This window comes from Notechis scutatus, chromosome 13 (genome assembly GCF_049901735.1).
Source record: "Notechis scutatus isolate UNSWTSFEM ecotype Mainland chromosome 13, rNotScu1.2, whole genome shotgun sequence".
Classification (NCBI taxonomy): Eukaryota; Metazoa; Chordata; class Lepidosauria; order Squamata; family Elapidae; genus Notechis; species Notechis scutatus.
Genome location: NC_142021.1, coordinates 4495315 through 4519855, shown reverse-complemented (window position 1 = coordinate 4519855; position 24541 = coordinate 4495315). Strand labels below are relative to the sequence as shown.

The window sequence follows — 24541 nt, the reverse complement described above, 5'->3', positions numbered from 1 at the left end:
AGACCCTAGAATAGAATAGAATAGAATAGAATAGAGATAATAGAATAGAATAGAGAGAATAGAGAGGAGGAAGGGAGGAGAGAAGAGAGATAGATAGAATAGATAGAGATCAAGGGTCTTCAAAGTTGGCAAATTTAAGACTTGTTGGGCTTCAACTCCCAGAATTCCTGAGCTAACATGACTGGAGGAGGAATTCTGGGAGTTGAAGTCTACAAGTCTTAAAGCTCTCAAGTTTGAAGATCCCTGCTCTAGGAAGTGAGCAGAGAAGAACAACGATGAAAAGATTGGAGGGCAAAACCTATGATGAATGGTTGAGGGAGCTAGGTATGTCTAACCTATCAAAGAGAAGATTATGGGAGACATGACCGTCTTCCAGTGTTTGAGGGGCTGTCACAGAGAAGAGAGGGTCAATTTATTCTCCAAAGCAGGGCAGGAGAAGAAGTAATGGGTGGAAGATAATTCAAGAGAGATCCAACCAAGAACTAAGGAGAAATTTCCTGAGAAGGAGAACAATGAATCAGTGGAACAGTTTGCCTTCAAAAGTTCTAGGTGCTCCATCACTGAAGGTTTTCAGAAATAGGCAGGAGAACCATTTGACCAGGATGGTATAAGATTTCCTGCCTTGAGCAGGGGGTTAAGCTAGAAGACCTTGAGGTCCCTTCCAGCCCAATGATTTTTTTTTTAAAAAAAATTAGCAGGTAATCCAGTCAACTCTTCTTCCAGTTTAGAGCAAGAATAAATGAACTTCCCTAACTGTGGTTGGTTATAGTGACTGCTCCCTACAGCAAAACATTTGGAGACTTTTGGTCTTGGAAGGGAGTTTTTGTGTAATACAAAATATTTGCTTCATTTCTCTGGGGAGAAATGAAAAGTGAACAATTTGTATTTTGCCCACGTCAATGGCTACTTTTTCAAGTTCCTTTTCTGGAGCTCCGTGCTAGGATGTGGAAAACATTTTGACTAGAGGTATTTTCAGATGCAAAGACCCCATTTTAAATGCAAAACTTCTTCTGAACATTTGTTTTCAGCCCAAAACCGCTCTCTTTTGAGTTTGGGATACTTCCCTTCTGCTCGAAACACACAATTGTGTTTTTTTTTTCTTTCCTGGATCCAAATGGGATATTTGGAATTTTGAAGCAGTTCAGACTGAAATTTTCTGTCCCCGGGCAGTTCCTCTCTGATCTCATAGTTATGCTGCAGCCAACTTACTCACTCTCTTAAAAAATGGGAATGCAACAATAGAAGAGATTGTGCAACCACCTGGATCTAGTCCAAGATTCCCTAAGGGGATCTTTCTCAATCCAGTTACGTGGACTTCAGCTCCCAGAGTCCTTAGCACTAGCCACACTTTGTCCGTCCATACATCTGGAGGGTGCTTAGGTTCAGGGAAGCTGTAGGAAGCCATAATGTGTGTTTTTAAGTGTATTTATTGTCAGTTAGCATGATAAACCACTGCTTCCTGTTGGCCTGGCTCTTTGCAGCTGTGGCTTAAAATGACGCATGTGTGAAGGGGCGAGAACATGATTTCTGGCGGGTTTTCTGTTGATTTTGTTTTTATGTCCTTCCCAATCTCCAGAGGTTCAAGAGAAATCATGTTTCAGAGAGACTGAGCAGGAGCAGAAGGGAAGGGAAGGGAAGGGAAGGGAAGGGAAGGGAAGGGAAGGGAGGAAGGAAGGAAGGAAGGAAGGAAGGAAGGAAGGAAGGAAGGAAGGAAGGAAAGGTAGGGAAAGAAAGGAAGAAAAATAAAGAAAAGAAAGGGAAAGAAGAATAACTTAGTTTGTGCTAATTGTTAAGGCATCAGGCTAAAAAGAAAGAGAGAGACAAGAAGGAAGGGAAAGAAAGAAAAGGAAGGGAGAGAAAGAAAGAGAAAGAAAAAAGAAACTAACTTAGTTTGTGCTAATGGTTAAGGAATCAGGCTAAAAAGAAACAGAGAGAGAAGGAAGGGAAAGAAAGAAAGAAAGAAAGAAAGAAAGAAAGAAAAGAAAGAGAGAAAGAGAGAAAGAAAGAAAGAAAGAAAGAAAGAAAGAAAGAAAGAAAGAAAGAAAGAAAGAAAGAAAGAAAGAAACTTAGTTTGCTCTAATGGTTAAGACATCAGGCTAAAAACCAACAGACTTTGAGTTCTAATCTCACCTTGGACATGAAAGCCAGCTGGGTCACTCTCAGCCCAACCCACCTCACAGGGTTGGTATTGCAAAGAAAACAGGAGGAAGAAGGCGTACTAGGTGTGCTCGCCACCTTGAATTATTTTAAAAAATAAAGGTGGAAAAAAATAGGGAAAGGGAAGGAAAGTAAGAAGCGGAAGAGATAAGAGAGAGGTAGAGATATAGTACATAGATGAAATATAGAAGACATAGAGGTAAAGAGAGAAAGAAAAGGGGAAGGGAAAGGAAAGGGGAGATGAGGGGAGGAGAGGAGGAGAGGAAGGGAAAGGGAGGAAAGAAGGGAAGGGAAGGAAGAAAGATGAGAGAGAGAGGGAAGAGAAGGGAAGAGAAAGGAAGGGAAGGGAAGAAGGAAAGGAAAGGGGAGACGAGGAGAGGAAGGGAAAGGGAGAAAAGAAGGGAAGGGAAGGAAGAAAGATGAGAGAGAGAGGGAAGAGAAGGGAAGAGAAAGGAAGGGAAGGGAAGAAGGAAAGGAAAGGGGAGACGAGGAGAGGAAGGGAAAGGGAGAAAAGAAGGGAAGGGAAGGAAGAAAGATGAGAGAGAGAGGGAAGAGAAGGGAAGAGAAAGGAAGGGAAGGGAAGAAGGAAAGGAAAGGGGAGACGAGGAGAGGAAGGGAAAGGGAGAAAAGAAGGGAAGGGAAGGAAGAAAGATGAGAGAGAGAGGGAAGAGAAGGGAAGAGAAAGGAAGGGAAGGGAAGAAGGAAAGGAAAGGGGAGACAAGGAGAGGAAGGGAAAGGGAGAAAAGAAGGGAAGGGAAGGAAGAAAGATGAGAGAGAGAGGGAAGAGAAGGGAAGAGAAAGGAAGGGAAGGGAAGAAGGAAAGGAAAGGGGAGACAAGGAGAGGAAGGGAAAGGGAGGAAAGAAGGGAAGGGAAGGAAGAAAGATGAGAGAGAGAGGGAAGAGAAGGGAAGAGAAAGGAAGGGAAGGGAAGAAGGAAAGGAAAGGGGAGACAAGGAGAGGAAGGGAAAGGGAGAAAAGAAGGGAAGGGAAGGAAGAAAGATGAGAGAGAGAGGGAAGAGAAGGGAAGAGAAAGGAAGGGAAGGGAAGAAGGAAAGGAAAGGGGAGACGAGGAGAGGAAGGGAAAGGGAGAAAAGAAGGGAAGGGAAGGAAGAAAGATGAGAGAGAGAGGGAAGAGAAGGAAGAGAAAGGAAGGGAAGGGAAGAAGGAAAGGAAAGGGAGACAAGGAGAGGAAGGGAAAGGGAGAAAAGAAGGGAAGGGAAGGAAGAAAGATGAGAGAGAGAGGGAAGAGAAGGGAAGAGAAAGGAAGGGAAGGAAGAAGGAAAGGAAAGGGAGACGAGGAGAGGAAGGAAAGGGAGAAAAGAAGGAAAGGAAAGGAAGGAGGGAAGTGGGAAGAGGAAAGAGGAAAGGAAGGAAAGGAAAAGAAAGGAAAGGAAGAAGGGAAGGGAAGGGAAGGAAAGGAAAAGAAAGGAAAGGAAGAAGGGAACGGAAGGGAAGGGAAGAAAAGGGAAGGGAAGGAAAGGGAAGGAAAGGAAAGGAAAGGAAAAGTTTGAAATTACTTTGCTGGGCTGCAAGACCGACCCCAGCTTATACCATAGTCCAGGCTAAAACAAAGCCACGATTTAACGGGACGAGTCCATTCATTGCTCTCTCTTCCTGCGCTCCTTTGGCTTCCCTCTGGCCACAGCTGTTTGCCTTCCTGGGGTTCTTTGTCAGTGCCATGTGGATCAATGCGGCGGCCACAGAAGTGGTGAACATCCTCCAGACATTGGGCGTCATCTTCCACCTGAGCAACACAGTCTTGGGCTTAACACTGCTCGCCTGGGGAAACAGCATCGGGGGTAAGTCGAACAAGCCATGGCATTTAATTTCGTGGTACGAGGTGCAATGGGGCAATAAACTGAACTAAAGTAAACCTGTATTCAGGAAGTGAATGCTCTTATGCTGAGCTTGTCTTCTTTCCCCCAACAGACATGTTCTCCGACCTAACAATGGCACGACAAGGTTATCCCAGGATGGCTTTTTCAGCCTGTTTCGGGGGTATCATCTTCAGTATCCTTTTATCAGAATTGGTGGGGCTCAATTCCAAGCAAAGGAGGTCGGTTGAGTCCAGGGGTGGGATTCAAATTTTTTAACAACCGGTTCTGTGGGTGTGGCTTAGGTGGTGGGCGTGGCTTGGTGGTCATGGGACTGGGTGGACGTGGCTTGGTGGTCATGTTATTGGCTGGGCGTGGCCAACTCAATATCACTCACATCAAGGCACGCATCTCCTCGCCTGGCCTCTTGTGACTGTGGGGATGCTGCAACAGTCGTAAGTGTGAAAAATGGTCATAAGTCACTTTTTTCAGTGCCATTGTAACTTTGAATGGTCGCTCCACACAAGTAAAGTATTAGCAAAGGAGGGGAAAACAACTCCAGAGAAGTTCCAGAGACAGGAAGTCTAGTCCTGCCAAGAATGTAATACGGGTTAACAGAGAGGCAGCTTCTGTAAGCAACACCAGAATGTTTCCTTCCTGCCTTCCTTACAGGATTAGCCCAGTAATTTCTTTTAACAACCGGTTCTCCAAACTGCTTAGAATGTTCACAGCCGGTTCTAGCGAATAGGTTCGAACTGGTAGAATCCCACCCCTGGTTGAGTCCTAGTAGTAGGAGCCAGCTGTGTGCTGCAGCTGCCAAAAAAGCCAACACATTTCTGGGCTGCATAAACAGAAGGATAGAACCAAGATCACCTGAAGTGTTAAGACCATTTTATAAGGCCTTGGTAATAAGGCCACACTTGGAAATACTGCATCCAGTTTTGGTCGTCATGATATGAAAAAGATGTTGAGACTCTGGAAAGAGTGCAGAGAAGAGTGACAAGGATGATGAGGGGACTGGAGGCTAAAACATATGATGAACAGTTGCAGGAACTGGGTATGTCTAGTCTGATGAAAAGAAGGACTAGGGGAGACATGATAGCAATGTTCCAGCACCTCAGGAGCTGTCACAGAGAAGAGGGAATCAAACTGTTCTCCAAAGCAGCTCAAGGTAGGACAAGAAGCAACAGATGGAAACTAACCAAGGAGAGAAGCAGCTTAGAACTAAGGAGAAATTTCAAAACAACCAGTGGAACAACTTGCCTCCAGAAGTTGTAAATGCTCCAACTCTGGAAGTTTTTAAGAAGAGACTGGGCAGCCATTTGTCTGAAGTGGTGTAGGGTTTCCTGCCTAGGCAGGGGGTTGGACTATAAGACCTCCAAGGTACCTTCCAAGTTTGTTATTCTATTCTAATTACAGTCCTAACTCAAGGACCTCTTGAATATCAAACCTTTCAGCCCCAAATGCTGTTTTTGCAGGCGGAAGATTCCTTGTCCAAAACCCAACATTTTGCATCTTGTTTCTAACCCAACCATAACTTTGCATCCATTTCATAGCTGAAAGATTTCAGCTGTTTGAAAATAATAATAATAATAACAACAACAATAACAACAGCACAATAATAATAAAAGCAACAGCAGTAACAACAACAATAATAATAAATACATTCAATTCCCAACCCAATCATCAATTAATAATAGTTTCAGCATTCAACCCTTTCCTAATCAGCCTGTTCCAAAACTGGTTGTTGCACAGCCAGTAAAACTTGTGGAATCTTTTCTCCTGAACTCTCTCTCCCAGATATGCTTGTCGGCGTCGGGCTGGGCTGCCTTTTGCAAATGTCGAGCAGCAAATCGGTAGTGAGGGTACGGAACATCTATATGTCGTGTGGTGTATTTTATTTCTTTGCTTCCTTTATTTCCTCTTGGCTCTTCTGGAGAGGGGAAAGCAGATGAGTGATATTTTTTTCCTGTCTAAATAGAAAATGGGGAATATTTTGCTGCAGCTGGAAGGCAGCTGGCTCTAATGCAGGAAGTGCAAACTGAGATATGCCAAGAGGGGAGAATGTATGTAGCTGAGGGTTGAAATGAGAGGTCTTTGGTGCTCTCTCAGCTTGGCTTTTCTTGCAGACATTTCATTACCATACTAGGTAACATCATCAGTGTTAGAAGGGAGTGGGGTTGGCAAGGAGGAGGAGGGAGGAGGAGACTTTCCCGCACACTTCAAAAGGGTCAACTAGATGAAGCTTGAAACTTTTCCTCCACCCAAAGTATTTAGTAAAGCTGTATTACTATTCTTCTCATCTTTCCTATTACCTATCTCCTTTTCTACTTACGACTATAACTTTGTTGCTTGCATGTTTACAAATTATATTGATTTATTTAGTTTCCTAGTAGGATGTGTCTTGATTGCTTATTTAGCATCCCATGACTATCGCTAAGTGTTGTATTTTACTATTTATGATGATTGTATTTTTATGACTATAATCATGATTTATCACTAATAGCTTTTATGTACAGTGAGAGCTTATGCACCAGAGACAAGTTCCTTGTGTGTCCAATCATACTTGGCCAATAAAGAATTCTCTTCTCTTCTCTTCTCTTCTCTTCTCTTCTCTTCTCTTCTCTTCTCTTCCCTTCCCTTCCCTACCCTACCCTACCCTACCCTACCCTACCCTACCCTACCCTACTCTACTCTACTCTATTCCATATTCTCTTGTCTTTTTTCTTCTTCTCTTCTCTTCTATTACCTACTCTATTCCCTCTTCTCTTCTATTCCCTATTCTACTCTGTTCTATTCTATTCCCTATTATCTTTTCTCTTCTCTTCTATTAACTACTCTATTCCCTCTTCTCTTCTCTTCCTCTTCTCCTCCTCTCCTCTCCTCTCCTCACCTCACCTCTTGCTGTTGCCTTCCCTTGCCTTCCTTTCCCTTCTATTCTATTCCCTACTCTCCTCTCCTCTCCTCTATTCCCTATTCTACTCTACTCTATTCATTACTTGCTCTTTTTCTCTTTCTTTGCAGCTCGAGTCGGACGACCTCTTGGTATGGATTCTAGCAGGTGCCCTGGGCCTCAGCCTGGTCATTTCTTTCCTTTCAGTGCCCGCCCAGTGCTTCCATTTAGGCCCAATGTATGGCTATTGCCTCATAGCCTACTACGTGGTCTTTCTAACCATCGCGCTGCTGACCGAGTTTGGGGTGATCCGAATTTCCACCTTCTGAATGAAAGCGTCTCCTCCGAAGTCCTCACCCACATCTCCCAAAGTTGGACTTGCCCTCGACCCTGTGATTTACTTGAAGACGGTGCCTTTGGGGACAAAGACTTGCTGGCGATGTCTAAAATAGGACCCGGTACCCAGGTTGGATGCTGGCCACGGCGCAAAGGATGATCGATGAAAAGTGGACACCATGGCTGTGGCCGACATGCATCGAGCCAGCTGTTCCACATCCTTTCGATGCGATTTGGGGATTTTAGAACCAAATCTAGGATTACAGGACATGTGAGATATTGTTTGTCCCAACGCCCTAACCTGCCATCCCCATCAGTGTTAGCTTTTCCAAGGGAAACTCCTTGTTTAGATCGCAATATATTTTTTTAAAAGGTATCCTTTTAAAGAAACGAGTTTTGTTAGAAGTATTTTTTTTGTTTTGTTCCTGAATTGAAGCTTGAATGCATCCCTCAGGTATGTACACAATTTTTCATCCGTTGTGACCTCTGCTTGGTAGCAGGGGTGTCTCTGTGATTCATTCATTCATTCATATATATATATACATATATAGGTTTGAATCCCTAGCACCACGTCATGGAGTGAGTCCCTGTTTCGTGTCCCAGCTTCTGCCAACCTAGCAGTTCGAAAGCACGTAAAAAAAAATACAAGTAGAAAAATAGGGGCCACTTTGGTGGGAAGGTAACAGCGTTCCGTACGCCTTCAAAGGCATTTAGTCCTGCCGGCAACATGACCATGGAGACGTCTTCGGACAGCGCTGGCTCTATCGCTTTGCAACGGAGATGAACACCGCCCCCTAGAGCCAGAAATGATTAGCACGGATGTGCAAGGGGAACATTTACTTTTACCTATATATATATATATATAAAAGGGATAAGGCTTCAATCATGAGTTACGCCTGCCATCTTGACTTTTTTGCCCCTTTCCTGCTTTTGACTGTTAAGAGTTTTATCCAGAAAAAAAGAACCACAGAAGAAAACTCCCTTGCTCATGACTGGAATCTGAACGTTGACTTTTAGCTACGAATGGCCTTATCCGTTCCTAAGAGAGGCCTACTGTAGATTTGCTGCTGAATTAATACATAGCAAAACCGTGACATGAAAGGACAGTGGAATAATTGACAGCTGCCTGTGAAAAAGAGATAACCTGGGTGGGTTCACTAGCAAGCTTCTTTACCTTATTGGGTTGACCTACTTCCAAAGTTTATATGGCTCCACAGACTTGCAAATCAGCTAAACAGATTGGGTTTCTCCAACACTACTAAACTAAAGTTAGGATTAAAAACCATTAAGATTGGAATGAGGGATGAATGAAACTGCTAGGTTTGTAACTGACCAGGGAAAGCATGCCTTGTGGACATAGCCATCATTGTTGAAAAAGGGATATGCTTGTGACAAAGAATGGGTAGCTTTTGTTGTCTCTGAAGGCAGGGCTCGAAATCCTTCCAGACCTGTAAGGTCCTTGGTGCTCTCTGAGTTTTGTGGTTTTCTTGCAGATGTTGCATTACCCAACTAGGTAATGTCATCAGTGCTAGAAGGGAGAGGAGGAGGAGGAGGAGGAGGAGGAGGAGGAGGAGGAGGAGAAGACTTGAAGACATTTCATTAGCCAACTAGGTAACATCATCAGTGCTAGAAGAGAGTTGGGTTTGCTCTTATTTTGCCATGTCAGCCACTAGTATATAAAAATATAAGAGCAAATCCTTCTAGCCTTGATATAGTACCTAGTTGGGTAATTGTCTATGGAGGTTCTTAAGTCATCCAGGATCTGGTTGTGCCAAAGGTGCTTTTTCAAAAGGCATCTGGACTTTCTTTTTTCCTCGAAGACATTTCACTTCTGATCCAGGAAGCTTCTTCAGTTCTGATTGAGAGTCAGAACTGAAGTCAGAACTGAAGAAGCTTCTTGGATGAGGGGTGAAATGATTTCAAGGGAAAAAAAAGTCCCGTTGCCTTTTGAAAAAAGCACTTATGAGACTAGTTGGGTAATGTCTGCAAGAAAACCACCAAGCTCAGAGACCACCAAGCACCCTGCCGTTCAGCCCTGAGCTACAATATTCTCTTCTATCGGTACCTTCCAGACCCGTTAATCAGAATAAGAAAAAAAAAAGAAGTGTGTTTGGGTGCAAAATGCATTGCAAATATGCAACTTTGATGACCATTTTTTTGTTCTTGGTTCCTCTTCCTTTCCTATTTTTCTGATGTCCTTGAACAAAGTTTTTAGTTTGCGCTTCCTGTTTCCTCTTTCTCTTTTCTATTCTTGGAGTGGGTGAGCAAATAGGATATCTATATGTAATATGATATTGCTCCATGTGTGCTCCAAACCAGTGGCTTGTTTGCAGGAAATTCCTGGCTGAACAATCTTTTTAAAATTTATTTTGTATTTCTCTGCTAAGTAAATCACAGTGACTAAAACATGCACTCTGACATACATAACAAATAACAACAGACTGATTTTTTTCAGATATATCCACCCGGCTGTGCACCAGGGTGTAATATGTTCTTCTCAACTTTTTCCTTTTTTTTCTTTCTTTCTTTCTTTCTTTCCTTCCCTTCCTCTCCTTTTCTTCTTCTTTCCCTCTTCTTTTTCTTCCTTCCATCTTCCTCTTCCTTCCTTTTCCTTTTCTTTCCTTCCCTTCCTCCCTTCTTTTTCTTCCTTTTGCCTTTTTTTTCTTTTCCTTCTTTTCCTTTCCCTTCCTTCCTTGCCTTTTTCTCCTTCCTTCCTTCCTTCCCTTTCCTTTTTCTTTCTTTCTGCCTTTCGCTGTTCCTCTTGTCTTTTGTCACTTAAACCCAGTAGATTTCAATCTGCCTAAATCAGCAATTACACAGACTGGGTGTTGACCAAGTCAAATACGGTTTATGCAGTTGTTGGGAAGTGGCTAGCTCTTAAGACTGACTTCACAATCCACACATCAGCTAGAAGAAGAAATATGGAAGCAGGCTTCTTTCTTAGGTTTCTCTTTAACCAAGAGGTTGTCCCATCTCTTCTTAAATGCCTCCAGCGTTGGAGCATTTACAACTTCTGGAGGCAAGTTGTTCCACTGATTAATTGTTCTAACTCTCAGGAAATTTCTCCTTAGTTCTAAGTTGCTTCTCTCCTTGATTAGTTTCCACCCATTGCTTCTTTTCTTGCCTTCATATGCTTTGGAGAATAAGGGAGAAGTTAAGGGATGGTGGCCCAGGTCTATAGCTTTGTTCATTTCTGTAAATACTTTTAACTTCCGTTGAGCTTGTCTGTGTTTAATGATCTACCTCAAAGAGCCCCAAGTGCTGTAATTTACCTTCCCATGTTGTTGTTAAGAAGATGTCAACAGAAGTAATAAAGAGCTTCAATCAATTGCAGGGTTTGGACTTTACGTTTGTGTGAAACAACTCCCAATAGTTTCTTGAGGTTTTCTTTATTTTGTCCAGCTGTACACAAAATCTATCTAAGGATCCTCTTTGGAAATTTACTCATCAAATATGTAATTGAATAGTCTGGAAAAAGGAGGGATTTTGAGTTAGGAACTGGATGGATTGGTTGAATATACAGGTAATCCTTGACTTAACTACACAATTGAACCCAAAATCTCCATCGCTAAGCAAGAGTTGTTACAAGTGAGTTTTCCCCTTATTTTACGACCTTGCTTGCCAGTTCTTAAATAAATCGCTGCCGTTTTTAACTTAGCCACATGTGACCCCCAGGATAGTCTATCATAAATACGAGTCAGTCGCCAAGGTTCCGAATTTTGAGCCCTTGACCATGGGAATTCTGCAACTGTCGTTAAGTGTGAAAAGCAGACATAAATTACTATTTTCGGTGCTGTCGTAACACATCAAATGTGTCAGGATTCTGGTAGTTCCCTCAATTAAATCATGAATCTCGAGCCAAACTTCCAAAACTTCAAAAGGATTTATTGGGAGTTAACATGTCCGGCACTGCCTGGGTGTAGTTGACTCTGAGACACGTCATTCATGGTCACCCTTGACCCTGGTTTTCCCTCCGCCCACTGGGTGTATCATAATTCATATTCTCCAATGGGACACATCCATAGCCAAGAGTCATCAATCATATTCTCCAATTAGAATTTTGTGCGGCAGAAATTTCGGTCACCTAGTTACTATCTTTCAAAACATTGATGGAATGCACTTTCAGTTTCCAAGCTGCTGCACTACTCCCCTCTCCCTTTCTGTCTAAAAAGACCATAGAAATATTTTATGAGTTGACAGAATGGTTACTAAACGAATGATTTTAAGTCGAAATCTACCTGCCTGTATACCCTTAATATAAAAAGAGAGATGCAGAAAAAGGGGTTAAAGAGGTTTATTAAATGTTCTGTAAACATCTATATAATACTGTTTCAGACATATCGTTATATCGGTCATACAAATTTCCCCATATCCAAAACCCATAATCCCCTGCGAATGATTGTCTTTGGAGGATAGAGCAGAGAAAAAAAAATTATTTAGGAAGGAACATCCCTGCTTTTTTCTGAAGTTTGTTTTCCTTCCAAGAGGCTCCAAAAAAAAAACCAAAAAAAAAACCCCAACTTTCTGGAGTTGTTTCTAGCTTATATCCTAAACAAGAATAAAAATAACAAAAACTTGAAAAAAAATATGACCCCATTTTACTCAGTATGGGGTTTCCAGTATCTCTTATGCCCCACAGAGGAAGGAAATCTGAAATTATATCCTTTGTCATTTACTATCCAGGCTGATGGTAGGGGGAAAAAATGGAATTTAGTGCTTATTTGTGACCCAAGTGTAGCGCCTCAAAACCTGGAATACGCTTTCTTCCAATTTTGAGTGTTTGAAATACTAAAATTAAGCTTGGCAGCGTTCAATCTTGCTTGATGCTCACTGGAAAGGCTATTGGTGTCAATCAGTGTTTCTCAAAGCTTATCAAATTTGAAAATGTGTGGACTTCAATTTCCAGCATTCAAGATTGAGAAACTTTGCTCTAGATTTTGACATCATGGACCTTAGCCAAAAAATGGTGCGAATGATGGGCTAGAGATGGTACCAAGCAGATTCTCGTTAACAAGCCTAAGTGTGCATAAGCATGTAAAATGTACAACATCTGGGCCATGCATGTACAAAATCTGGGCCGTTGACTGACAAGCAAGAAAACTCCAAATTATAAAGGTGGTCAGCCTTCATTTCCATTTAGTGACGCCAGCAAAACGGTCAGTAAACCAGATTAAGGATCACCCAAACTCCAGTTTAAAAACAAACAGAAATGTACAAAGCTACCTGTTGCTTCAAATCCAAACTCTGGTTTGGAGTTGTTGTGCGTCCTATAAACTCTAGCAGCTCCATCCCAGAAGCTGGCCCTTCCTTGGTTGTGCATTGTCACCACACAATCCCAGGAAAATGTGTCTTCCAGTTGGGGTACATAAAGTGCTTTTTGTAGGCACACGCAGTCAAGCACTTCCCTGTTTTAAAATTTTACTTCCCAGGGAAAGAGCCCTGGAAAAAACACCTTGTCTCACACAAATAGGGGAGATTTAGAGATCCCTACCCATTCTGAAATTCCATTTTTGCTTGGAAGCCAAAACTTTGCAAATCCCCTAATGAATGTTGTCTATCTGTGGGTTGTTGGTTTTTTTTGCTTCAACCTATCCCTTTTTTAAAAAGAATTAACAAACTTGACTGATACAGCAAGAAGGAATGCCTTCCCCGGACTGACAGCATAATGCCCTCTTGAACCAAAAGTAGTTTTTTTAAGATGCCCCTTTTCTCTCCTGGAGGAACTCCAGATGGGGTGGACTTCAACTCCCAGAGTCGCCCCACAGCCCAGGAATTCTGGGAGTTGAAGTCCAACAGACGGAAGTCACCTGAATTGTGAATATCTACTACCTTATAAAACATTTGCATTCTTTTTAGGAAGAAAACAGGGATCGTGGGTGCAGGAACTCTTATTTTCTCCACTGGGTGTCCTCTGATAGTGTTAAGACTACAACGGCAATCTTCCACAGCCATTAACGTAGCTCAGGTTTGTTTTTTTGTTTTTTTTTAAGATTTGAAGGGCATTGGAAGATGTCGTCACAGAACTGAGCTGTTTAGGAAAAGAGCATGTCATTTATGTGACTGTTTATCTCAAACCCATCTTCGGAGCAAAATAAACTCCTCTCCAACAACTGGAAAATAATTTAGTTCGCTCAAAGCCAACCTTTCTCCGTTGATTTATTGAGCGTGGAAATAAGCCTGTTGTTTTTAAAAAATGAAGAACTATGCCAGAGAGCGAGCAGACGTGAGAAAACAAATTCCTAATTATTCAAGGTTTGCCATCCTAAAATTACAAAAGGGACAAGAACAAAAAAAGGGGGGGGGGAGAGGGAGACCCCTGTCTTTTTTGCTTATAATTTTTTTTGGGGGAAGCAAATTCCGTTTACCGTTTGCTAATTAGCAATCGAGATTAACACAGGGAGACAAACCTTAATGCTTCTTTGCCTATTGTGTGTTGCCAAAGCAAGAAAGGCACGACAAAGGCACAATCTACTTGTTGGTTTCTCTCATTGGACAGCTTCCGAAGAGATCCCAAGCTGGGTAACCGACGAAGGAATTTCTACAGAAGCGAACCCACAATAAAACCTGATAAGACACTCTGATCCCGCGATCACTTTTGTCTTTTCTGTGAAGAGAATTATTGCTTTTCTATCATGCCTAGTGGCATGGGGGCTTCAGGCCTTAATGCAATGCCTACTGGCAGTGTTTTAGGAGTTAATGACAACTGGCAGGATACGGTTCAGGATTTAATTCAACACCTACTGGCCTGTCGTCGCTGTTCATAGCTTCGGGTAGATGCCACTGCAAACATTCACAATGCCGGGATGACGTTTGTGAGCAGAATGGAGTCTTAAACCTGTCCAGGATCTCCCTGTACCAAAAACTCATTTCTGTTCAGTTGGTCCTGGGTTCTGCCTGCCTGGGCACCTTTGCTACATTTGGGTAAAAACTGCCAAGTGGATCATTGGAGTGCTAGCAGTCCTTATAGATGCTGAACAACGAAGGGTGGGGAAAAATAAAGGAGTGGTGTCAAAGTTGCATTACTTCACTGCATTTTGTGCATCATGGAGACAAGAGAGCGAGCGATGGAGTGGACGCTTGGCGGCCTCACCTGCCTTTTTGCCATTTCTAGCCAATCTCGACTGCTGGTGGAAGGTGGCATGATGGCCATGCCAGGATGGGCACCTTGTATTTTCGCCTGCTTGGCCATCATTGGCAAACGGGGCCGGTTTTCAGCCGTCTATGCCAACTCCCATCCCAGCCTTTTGCCACAGTAGCCAACAAGGACAAAATGGACAGGTTATCTACCAAAAACAAAAAAACAAAAAAAAGGGCCAGGAAAAACTTTGCATGAATCTCCCATTGCCATAACTGCAAGGTTTAACAGTCCTTCCAGACACACCGGACGCTCGATGCCTAAAAACAAAAGGAAACAACTATTAAAAAAAAAAAGTAATAATAAAAATGGCCATCTTCTCTCTCGCAAGACCTCAGCCTCCTGGCTGGAGATCTCAAAGATCTCGGGACCGTTAAAGGAAAATCTGGTTGAGGGGAAGCCGTAGAGATCGCCGTGCCGCCAAGCCCAGGTTGAATGCATAGGAGAACTGGCTTTCTTGATAAGCCAAAGTTTAGATGATGGTTTGCGAACGCTGGCGGAGGGCAGGAGGGTGGAAGGCCTGGTGGAGCAGCTCCTCGTCTTCATGCCAAGGAAGCTCTCGTTCCTCTCTTCTGGAATGTTCTTCGTACCACTCCTGAGAACGGAAGACAGGCGTCACTGCGCTAAACCACCACGAGAGTGCCCACCCCTCGGGAAAATGAAACAGGAGAGCCATGATATCAGGCAGACCCCAAAAATGTTTGTGGCAGCCAAGCCAGGAATTAGAATAATGCAGGATACAGAGTAACAGAGTGGGAAGGGACCTTGGAGGTCTTCTAGTCCAACCCTTGCTCAAGCAGGAAATCCTTTTTACCATTTCAGACAAATGATTATCCAATTTCTTAAAAAATTCCACTGAAGGACCACCCATAATTTCCAGTTAAGTCCTATCTTATCTTATCCTATCCTGTCCTATCCATCCCTATTCCCTTCTCTTCCCTTCCATTCCATTTGATTCCCTTCCCTTCCCTTCTATTCCATTTCAATTCATTCCATTCCATTTTCCTATTTTATTCTATTTCTATTATTCCTATTCAATTCTATTCCTATTTCTATTCCATTCCATTCCAATTCATTCCATTCCATATTTTCTATTCTGTTCTGTTCCGTTCCGTTCCATTCTCTTTCCTATTCTATTCTATTCTATTCTATTCTATTCTATTCTATTCTATTCTATTCCTTATTCTATTCTCCTATTTCTATTCCATTCCATTCCAATTCATTCCATTCCATATTTTCTATTCTATTCTATTCTATTCTATTCTATTCTATTCTATTCCTATTCCTTATTCTATTCCTTATTCTATTCTCCTATTCCTATTTCCATTCCATTCCATATTCATTCCATTCCATTCCATTCCATATTCATTCCATTCCATATATCCTATGCTGTTCTGTTCTGTTCTGTTCCATCCCATCCCAGGCAGTCCATGTAGCCATCTTGGTACCCAAATACATAAACTGCTCTTCAGTTCCCCACCCCAAAATTACGGGCCAAAGCAACCTCTGTGCCACTGATCTCCAGAGAGAGCTCCAGCCTTACCGCCTCCCCAGCTCGCGCCAACCTACCTGTATCTCCTCTTCGTACATTTTCATACTTAAATCACTTTTGGTCCTCGATCGGCGGCCCAGGAACAGCATGGCGGCTTGCTAGACCCGTGGGAGATATAAAACGGTGAGAAGGACATTTCGCCTCAGCTAGATAGGAGGGTGTTTTATTTTCTCTCCTGAGTCCCCACAGTCTCATCCACTCACCCGGTGCCGGTCCATCTGGGAAACGACCTTGAGGAGTTGACTAGCTGCCAAGTTGTCACCTTGCCTCCCGTAGGTCTCGGCGAGGCCCCTGATTTCTTCCTTCGAGACCTCCCGCTCAAAGACGATCCCGCTGTCTTCTGCTGGAGGGGGGAAAAAAACAACAACAACCAGGAACCTTGGAGTAACAGGAAGAGAAAGAGCTACCAAAAACGCCCAGATCTGGTGTTTTGCTAGTCAGCCTTCCTGGGCGCCTACGGACATCATCTCCATCATCCAGGGCAGGGGTCCCCAACCACCGGTCCGCGGACTGGTACCGTCCGTGGAACAAATCCTACCGGGCCGCTGGTTTGCTGGGCGCCGCCATCTTGTTTTGATGAAAAAGTGCTTCCGGTGAGCTTTTCCGGGTAGAAAGCTCACCGGAAGCACTTTTTCATCAAAACAAGATGGCGGCGCCCAGTATGCCGGGGCGCCCAGCTGATGCCGGTACCGGGCCGCAGCATAAAAAAGGTTGGGGACCACTGATTCAGGGGATAGTTGTCCCAAAGGTGGGTTTTAGATGAGACAGAATGTTACAAGATACGGAATAAATTTTTATCAAATGTTGGGAACAGAAACGGGGGACTCAAATAATAATAATAATAAAAAAATGAGTATGATTAGTAGAATGGATAAATGAGGCTAGGTAAGTAAGTACAATGGATAATGACGGATAAGATAATGGATATAAGTTAACTGTACAAATGTATGCACGTATATAAGACATGCATCATATATTATAGTATGTAGGTCACCGTGTGCAATGTTTTAATAATTTAATCAATAATTTTTTTAAAAAAAAAAAAAACATCAGGACTAGATTCAGCAGTCCATCTGCATTTCAAAGACAAAGGCCTTTTGAAGGCAGGCAAGTCCACATTTTGGACAGAGATTCTCCCTGGTTTGAAAGAGGGGTCAAAAGAGGCCATTTAGGTCAAAAATGAACAGCCCTCTCTTAATAGAGAGGAAAGGATATGACTTCATCTATCTCTAGTCTACAACACAACAGTACTGAGAAGGCTGAGGACACAGATAAAACCTCCAAGTGGCCTCAACAACCCTCTAAAATAAGGCTCTTCAAACTTGGCAAGTTTAAGACTTGTGGGCTTCAACTCCCAGAATTCCTGAGCTAACATGACTGGAGGAGGAGGGATTCTGGGAGTTGTAGTCCACAAGTCTTAAAGCTGTTAAGTTTGAAGACCCCTGCTCTAACAAGGATGCAAATGACCAGCTGTCTGCAAGGAGTACATATCCTTCCCTTCCCCACCATCCAGTCAAGAGCTGAAGAAGCTGCTTGGATGAGAAGCGAAAGATCTTCAAAGAAAAAACAGAAAGTCCAGTTGCTTCTTGAAAAAGCACTTTTGGGGCAACTGAGGACATAGATAAACCTCCAAGTGGCCTCAACGACTCTCTAAAAAGGATGCAAATGACCAGCTGTCTTGCAAGGAGTATAAACCCTTCCATTCTCCACCATCCAGTCAGAGCTGAAGAAGCTGCTTGGGTGAGAAGCGAAATGTCTTCAAAGAAAAACAAAGGATGTCCAGTTGCTTCTTGAAAAAAAAGCACCTTTGGGACACTCCCTGGAATTCTTTCCCAACAGCTTCTTTTGTTTTTCTAGAGTAAAATCGTTCCAGGTGTTCCCTAGATCCTCGACTCTAATCTTAAGCCTACCAGGGAGGAAGACGGATAGGAAGGATGATGATATGATACAGCAGAGAGCAAAATATCTCCCACTCACCTTCTGAATCCTGATTCTTGCGGGCATAATTCATGCGGAACACAAACGCTTCCAGTATAAAAGCAACTATAATTGTCATCACCACCTGGGGGAAATAAAAGTATTTTATAGGATGTACAGGAATCTTCCTTAATTATCTTTTTTTTCCCCTATCTGTATTGCTCTTTGCACTTTCCCTTATCTTTTTTCTTAACTTTTCTTTACATATTCTCACATTTTTTTTCTTTTACTTCCATAAAAGTTTCCAATTAAAACATATAAAACAAACAAACGACACACACACAAAAAAGGATATGATTGCAACCGTCATCTAAATGTGGATCTCATGACGTAAGGATCTTGTTCGATTTACTCACCATGGTCACGATGTAGAAAATCATGAAATAAAGACGACTCCAGTGAGACGTTTCTGAGGTCACCCCTTCCTTAAAAAAACAGGAAAATGAAATCTCTTAAATGGTTGGTGGTGGATGGAAACCATAAAGGCAATCTCCCAATACTCTAGCATCTAAAATATCATCCATCCATCCATCGATCTAATGCATTTATATATCTATCTGTATCATCCATCCATCTATCTATCCATCCATCCACCCACCTATCTATATCTTTCTCTGTCTCTCTCATCTATACCTATCTATATCTATCTATCCTACCTCTTATCTATTCATCTCTTTCAATTTTCTTTCTATCTGTCTGTCTGTCTGTATCTTTCAAATCTCTCTCCAATTATCTGTCTATCTGTCTGTCTATCTATCTGTCTATCTATCTATCTATCTATCTATCTATCTATCTATCTATCTATCTATCTATCATCTATCTATCTATCTATCTATCTATCTATCTATCTATCTATCTATCATCTTATCTATCTATCATCAATCATATATCCCTCCCCCTCTCCCCGCTCTGCATTTTCTTAGCTATCAGTAGTGCTCTAAGTGTTGTGGCCCGCCTCGGACAGTGAGGAGGTTGGGGGGGAATATGGGTCAGTCCTGGAGTCTGGGGAAGGCTCTGACGAGGGCTCTGCATCGGAGGCAGAGATGGGGCCGACAGTTATCAGCTGCCTTCAGAGTTGGAGATCAGTGGGGCAGAAGAACAGCTGGAGCCTGTTCTGTGTGCGCATGTGCAGAGCTGCTAGAAGAAGGGAACAGCTAAGGAACAAGGGTTGACTCGGGAGTAAGGGCACAGGTGGACGGTGAATGGCGCCTCCCATAAGGAATAAAGAGGAGCAAAAGGGGAGTGGGGTTTTGCAGGAGACAATAAGTTCAATTCATGAGGGTGAAGATCTGTTCCTGACTTCGTGCCAAGTTATTGCTGCTACAGTGTGGCGTTTGGAAGCTATCGGCCTGGCAACTCTCCATGCTTGACAAAGGTCTGTAATAGTGAAATCTCATGAAAGATTGTTGGCCGAGACTTTGCTGGAGAGGAATTCACTTTAACCTAAATAAAAGGGGTTTTATCGGGACAAAGAATCTGCTTCATGATCTTGGGAAGGTCTAGGTCAGAACACTAACCATTCCTCGCTTTGGCTTATTCATTGCAATATTGTGGAACCGAAAGGACCCGAAAGATGGTGGTTATTTAGGTTGACATGCAATTACTCCAACACACAAGGGGGTTTTCTATAGACTTACCATGATGATGTACCAATCGTTGACTACCGTTAACTCAAAGAGGGTCACTGCATTAAAAAGAGTAAAGGGGAAGAGATCAGAAACAGGGAACAATTCAAGGACCCCTGAAGGTCATTCGCAAACTTCAAGTGGTAGTAAAAGAGCCCTGGTGGTCCAGTGGTTAGAATGTAGTATTGCAGGCTACTGGCAGCAGTTCGATCCTGACCGGCTCAAGGTCGACTCAGCCTTCCATCCTTCCAAGGTGGGTAAAATGAGGACCCAGATTGTTGGGGGCAAGAGGCTGACTCTGTAAACAGCTTAGAGGGGGCTGGAAAGCAATGTGAAGTGGTATATAGGTCTAAGTGCTATTGCTATCTATCTATGTTTATCTCTGTCTATCTGTCACTCTCTCTATGTCTCTGTGCCTGTCTACCTATCTATCTATCTCTATCTGTCTGTCTCTCAGTTTTTCTGTGCCGGCCTGCCTGCATGCTTGCTTGCTTCCTTGTTATCTATCTATCTATCTATCTATCTATCTATCTATCTATCTATCTATCTATCTATCTATCTATGAATGCAGGATTGCAGGCAGACTCTGCCCACAGCCTGGAGTTCGATTCTGATCAGCTCAAGGTTGACTCCATCCTTCTGAGGTGGGTAAAATGAGGGCCCAGATTGTTGGGGGAAATAGGCTGACTCTGTAAAACCATTTAGAGAGGGCTACTGTGAAGAGGTATATAAGTCTAAGCGCTACTGCGATTGTTTTTGGGGGAAGTTTCTATTGCTTTTTATCATTTTAAAACATTTTTTGAAGTGTTTGGACTGTAATAGATTCTTGGCATCATAAGCCTTCGCTGTGTCTTTGACCGAGACGGGCGGCTATAGAAGCAGAAGAAAAGAAAGAAAGAAAGAAAGAAAGAAAGAGAAGAGAGAGAGAGAGAGAGAGAGAGAGAGAGAGAGAGAGAGAAAGAGAGAAAGAGAGAGAGAAGAAAGAAAGAAAGAAAGAAAGAAAGAAAGAAAGAAAGAAAGAAAGAAAGAAAGAAAGAAAGAAAGAAAGAAAGAAAGAAAGAAAGAAAGAAAGAAAGAAAGAAAGAGAAAAAGAAAGAAAGAAAGAAAAGAAAAGAAAAGAAAGAACACAAAACAGAGAATGTCTTTCCCACAGACCCACAAGTTGATGTTTGAAAAAGGAGGGTGGGTGTTTGGGCTGGAGCTCTTACCGAAACTGTTCAAAATGTTGTCAAAGTTGTTGAGATAGTAGTAGCCTTGGTCCACCACAGTCTTGTTCCCAATGGTGCGGTTGACCCAACGAAAGGCATCGGCCACCGTGCTGGTGCTGGATGAGAAAAGAACGAACAAATGAACGGAGATAGAGAGAGAGGTGGCCCCGGGTTCAAAAATCTACAATGGTCAGATAAAAGACTGCGCAGCGGGACCCTCCCAAGTTTCTTGGGCTGTAAAGAAGCCAGAGTGTCAACTCATAAAACATTCCTCTGCCTATACCACCCAGCTCAGAGAGCACCAAGGACACCAGACCACAAGAAGTTGTTGAAAACTATTTCCTATCATCTCTGGCTGAGATTTTTTTTAAAAAAGTTAGCAGCTAAGCAACTGAGCAAAACAGAGGTCGACACTTCAGTTTTAATATAGCAAGCTGCACTGATCTATGGGCAAATTGAATTGATGTATATATTTTCAGAGAGAAGGAACTTGGAGATACTTACTTACAACAGTTTGGATAGAGTTTGCCAGAGAAGAATTCCATGCCAATTATGGCAAAGCAGTAGTAGAAGATGAGTAAAGTTAGGCCTAGGCTAGAAGAGAAAGGAAAAGGATTTGGAAAAGTACAATTCAACAAGGTGGCTTTTTAACACAGTTGGAAGGGACCCTGGAGGTCTTCTAGTCCAACCCCCTGCTCAAGCAGGAAACCTTATATCATCCTGGACAAATGGCTGCCCAGTCTCTTCTTGAAAACCTCCAGTGATGGAGGCAAGTTGTTTCACTGGTTGATTGTTCTCACTGTTAGGAAAGTTCTCCTAGGTTGCTTCTCTCCTGGATTGGTTTCCATCCGTTGCTTCTTGTCCTGTCCTCTGGTGCTTTGGATATTAAGTCAACCTTCTCCACTTTGCAGCAGCCCCTCAAATATTGGATGACTGCTATCATGTCACCCCTAGTATGCATGTATATAGTCTTTTCCCAAAAATAAGCCCTGGCACTTTTGTTGGAGCCCCCCCAAAATTATAGAGACCAGGTTTTATTTTTGGGGAAACACGGTATCCACCTGCACCTCTATAACTGTCTGGTTTGGTTCTGCAACCCAACAGGACAGACACAGACTCCAGAGAGTAATAAGGACCGCAGAAAAACGATTACTACCAACCTGCCTACAATCGAGGACCTGTATACTGCATGAGTCAAAAAGAGGGCTGTGAAAATATCTATAGACCCCTCACATCCTGGACATAAACTGTTTCAACTCCTACTCTCAAAAACGACACTATAGAGCATTGCACACCAGAACAACTAGACACAAGGACAGTTTTTTCCCGAAAGCCATCCCTCTGCTAAACAAAAATTCCCTCAATGCTGTCCAACTATTTACAAAGTCTGCACTACTACCACTATTAATCTTCTCATCACTCCTAATCACCCATCCACTCCCACTTGTGACTGTATGACTGTAACTTTGTCGCTTGTATCCTTACGATTTATATTGACTGTTTCCTAGTGTCACTTGATTGCTTATTGTACCCTATGACTATCATTAAGAGTTGCACCTGATGATTCTTGACTCTTGACAAATGTATTTTTTTCTTTTATGTACGCTGAGAGCATTTGCACCAAGACAAATTCCTTGTGTGTCCAATCTCACTTGGCCAATAAAGAATTCTATTCTATTCTATAGCATATCAATATATGTGTTGTGTATGTGTACACTTTTGAAAGCGGGGCACATAATTTCATTTTTAATGTGTGCCAGAGTGAGTCCCGCAGGAAAAAAATGGCAATAAAGGTTACCTTATCTATCTTATCCTAGGCCTTATCTTCTTTTGATTAGACAGTCCCACTTCCTGCAGCCATTCAACCCCCACAACTGCCCAAGCTGAAGATTTTCTATCATTCTGGACAAATGGCTGTCAAATCTCTTCTTAAAAACGTCCAGTGGTGGAGCACTAGGTCGCACAATGAGGATAACGATGGGAGTTCTATTTTAATAAAACTTTAATAAAAACATGTAGATTTCCATCCCCCAACAGCCAATCCGGGCAGGAACCTTTCATTCTCTCTCTACCTGGCCATCCTCGGAAGGAGTTCAAACATCGTATCCAAGACATTCCGGTAGCGTTTCTTCAATTTAAACAGCCTGCAATAAGAGAAAGGAAACAAAAATAATAATAATAATAATGCATGACTCTCTAGAGAGGTGTTTTCCAACCTTGGCAACTTGAAAATAGGTGGACTTCCAAAACTCCTCAGTCAGCCCGCTTTAAGATGGGAGGTCTTGTATTGCCAGAATTCTCCAGGTAGCATGCTTTAAGGTATGTGGGCTTCAATCTTGAGAAGGAATAGGAAGCTGTTGAATCATAACAGGAGGAGGCGGAGGAGAACAGGAAGAGAAGGAGGAGGAGGAGAAGTAGGAAGAAGAGGAGAAGGAGGAGGAGGAGAATGAGAAGGAGGAGGAGAATACGAAGAGGAGGAGGGGAGGAGGAAGAGGAAGAGGTAGAGGAAGAAGAGAAAGAAGAAAGAAGAAGGAAGAAGGAAGAAGAGGAAGAGGAAGAGGAAGAAGAAGAAGAAGAGGAAGAGGAAGAAGAAGAGGTAGAGGTAGAGGAGGAAGAGGAAGAGGAAGAGGAAGAGGAAGAGGAAGAAGAAAAGAAGAAGAAGAAGAAGAAGAAGAAGAAGAAGAAGAAGAAGAAGAAGAAGAAGAAGAAGAAGAAGAAGAAGAAGAAGAAGAAGAAGAAGAAGAAGAAGAAGAAGAAGAAGAAAAAGTAGTAGAAGAAGGAGAGGTAGAGGAAGAAGAAGAGGAGAGTAGAGGTAGAGGTAGAGGTAGAGGTAGAGCTAGAGGTAGAGGTAGTAGTAGTAGTAGTAGTAGTAGTAGAAGAAGAAGAAGAAGAAGAAGAAGAAGAAGAAGAAGAAGAAGAAGAAGAAGAAGAAGAAGAAGAAGAAGATGATGATGATTCCTTGCAACTTGGGGTCAAAGAACAAGGGATTCTGGGACTTGTAGTTTCTCAATAGCTAGAAGACACCCACACCCACACACCCCACACACACACCGTTCTACAGGGGTCTGGTACCCATCCTGCATCTTCACCTGAGTAACTGCAGAGGCCGCAGCACAACAATGAAGTAGAAAGGTTCCATGTCGAACGCCAGTGTCAGGAGACCCAAAAACGCGAACAAAGTGACGGCAAAATCAAAACTGGGGGGAAAAAAGGCGCAAGAGAGAGAAGTTGATTTTTTTGGGTGGCATCTTACAAGTCCTCAGTGTGAAATCCCTTAAGTGGGGAGATACTTACAGATTCCAGCCAGACGAGAGATACTCTTTCGGCCCCAGGCCAGTAACCTTCAACAGCACCTCGACCCCATAGACTGTCAACGCAGAAGGGAAAGTGCTGGGATAGCGATTTTTTTCATCGCTGTACAATTTCTATTAAGGTTTATTTTGCACACGTATTTATGCATTTGCAAGAAACCATCAAAGACCCTGCAATTCAACCCTGAGCTACAGATATTCTCTCTTCTATCAGTACCCCCAATGTATTGTTGTCGTTTAATGACCCCGTAATCCTTTGCGGGGTGGAGTCGGGGCAAGTGAAAGGACCTGAGTGTTTACTGGCCCAATGCCCTTCCTGTCACCAGGGTGGAGTTTTGTTCAGCAGATATATTCTCATTGCGTCCACAGAGAGAAATATCTGCCTCTACCCAGGATCGAACTCACGGCCTCCTGATTGTGAGGCCAGAGTTCCACCTCCAGGCCACCGTGCCACTCCGTACCCCAATGTATTGTACTCCATTTATTCTTTCCTTCCAATGCCTCCACATTTTTATTCTCTAAAGATGCCTCCA

General features: G+C 42.8%; 2 protein-coding genes and 1 long non-coding RNA gene across 5 annotated transcripts in view; 2 read left to right on the top strand and 1 right to left on the bottom strand.

Moving 5' to 3' along the window:
* Positions 1-10528, top strand: part of LOC148129597 (uncharacterized) — a 121093-nt gene extending 110565 nt beyond the window's left edge. The window contains exon 2 of the long non-coding RNA XR_015745257.1: positions 8754-10528. This is a non-coding gene — a long non-coding RNA (uncharacterized LOC148129597). The remainder of the gene's footprint in view (positions 1-8753) is intronic.
* Positions 1-10528, top strand: part of SLC8B1 (solute carrier family 8 member B1) — a 29374-nt gene extending 18846 nt beyond the window's left edge. For both annotated transcript variants that reach the window (XM_087942786.1, XM_087942787.1), the window contains exons 14-17: positions 3803-3956; positions 4087-4167; positions 5772-5836; positions 6996-10528. In XM_087942786.1, coding sequence (XP_087798912.1) covers positions 3803-3956; positions 4087-4167; positions 5772-5836; positions 6996-7193 — 498 coding nt within the window. In that variant the 3' untranslated portion in view covers positions 7194-10528. The remainder of the gene's footprint in view (positions 1-3802; positions 3957-4086; positions 4168-5771; positions 5837-6995) is intronic.
* A 949-nt stretch (positions 10529-11477) lies between these two features.
* The window catches only part of TPCN1 (two pore segment channel 1), a 31634-nt gene continuing 18570 nt past the window's right edge, over positions 11478-24541 (bottom strand). The window contains exons 17-27 of one of the 2 annotated variants that reach the window (XM_026684619.2): positions 23992-24064; positions 23787-23894; positions 22770-22841; positions 21202-21291; positions 20698-20813; positions 19502-19548; positions 18221-18289; positions 17865-17949; positions 16091-16230; positions 15905-15985; positions 11478-14930 (exon numbers count right to left, since the gene is read on the bottom strand). In XM_026684619.2, the coding sequence (XP_026540404.1) occupies positions 14808-14930; positions 15905-15985; positions 16091-16230; positions 17865-17949; positions 18221-18289; positions 19502-19548; positions 20698-20813; positions 21202-21291; positions 22770-22841; positions 23787-23894; positions 23992-24064 (1004 nt within the window). In that variant the 3' untranslated portion in view covers positions 11478-14807. The remainder of the gene's footprint in view (positions 14931-15904; positions 15986-16090; positions 16231-17864; positions 17950-18220; positions 18290-19501; positions 19549-20697; positions 20814-21201; positions 21292-22769; positions 22842-23786; positions 23895-23991; positions 24065-24541) is intronic. The other variant, XM_026684620.2, reaches the window with a different exon arrangement.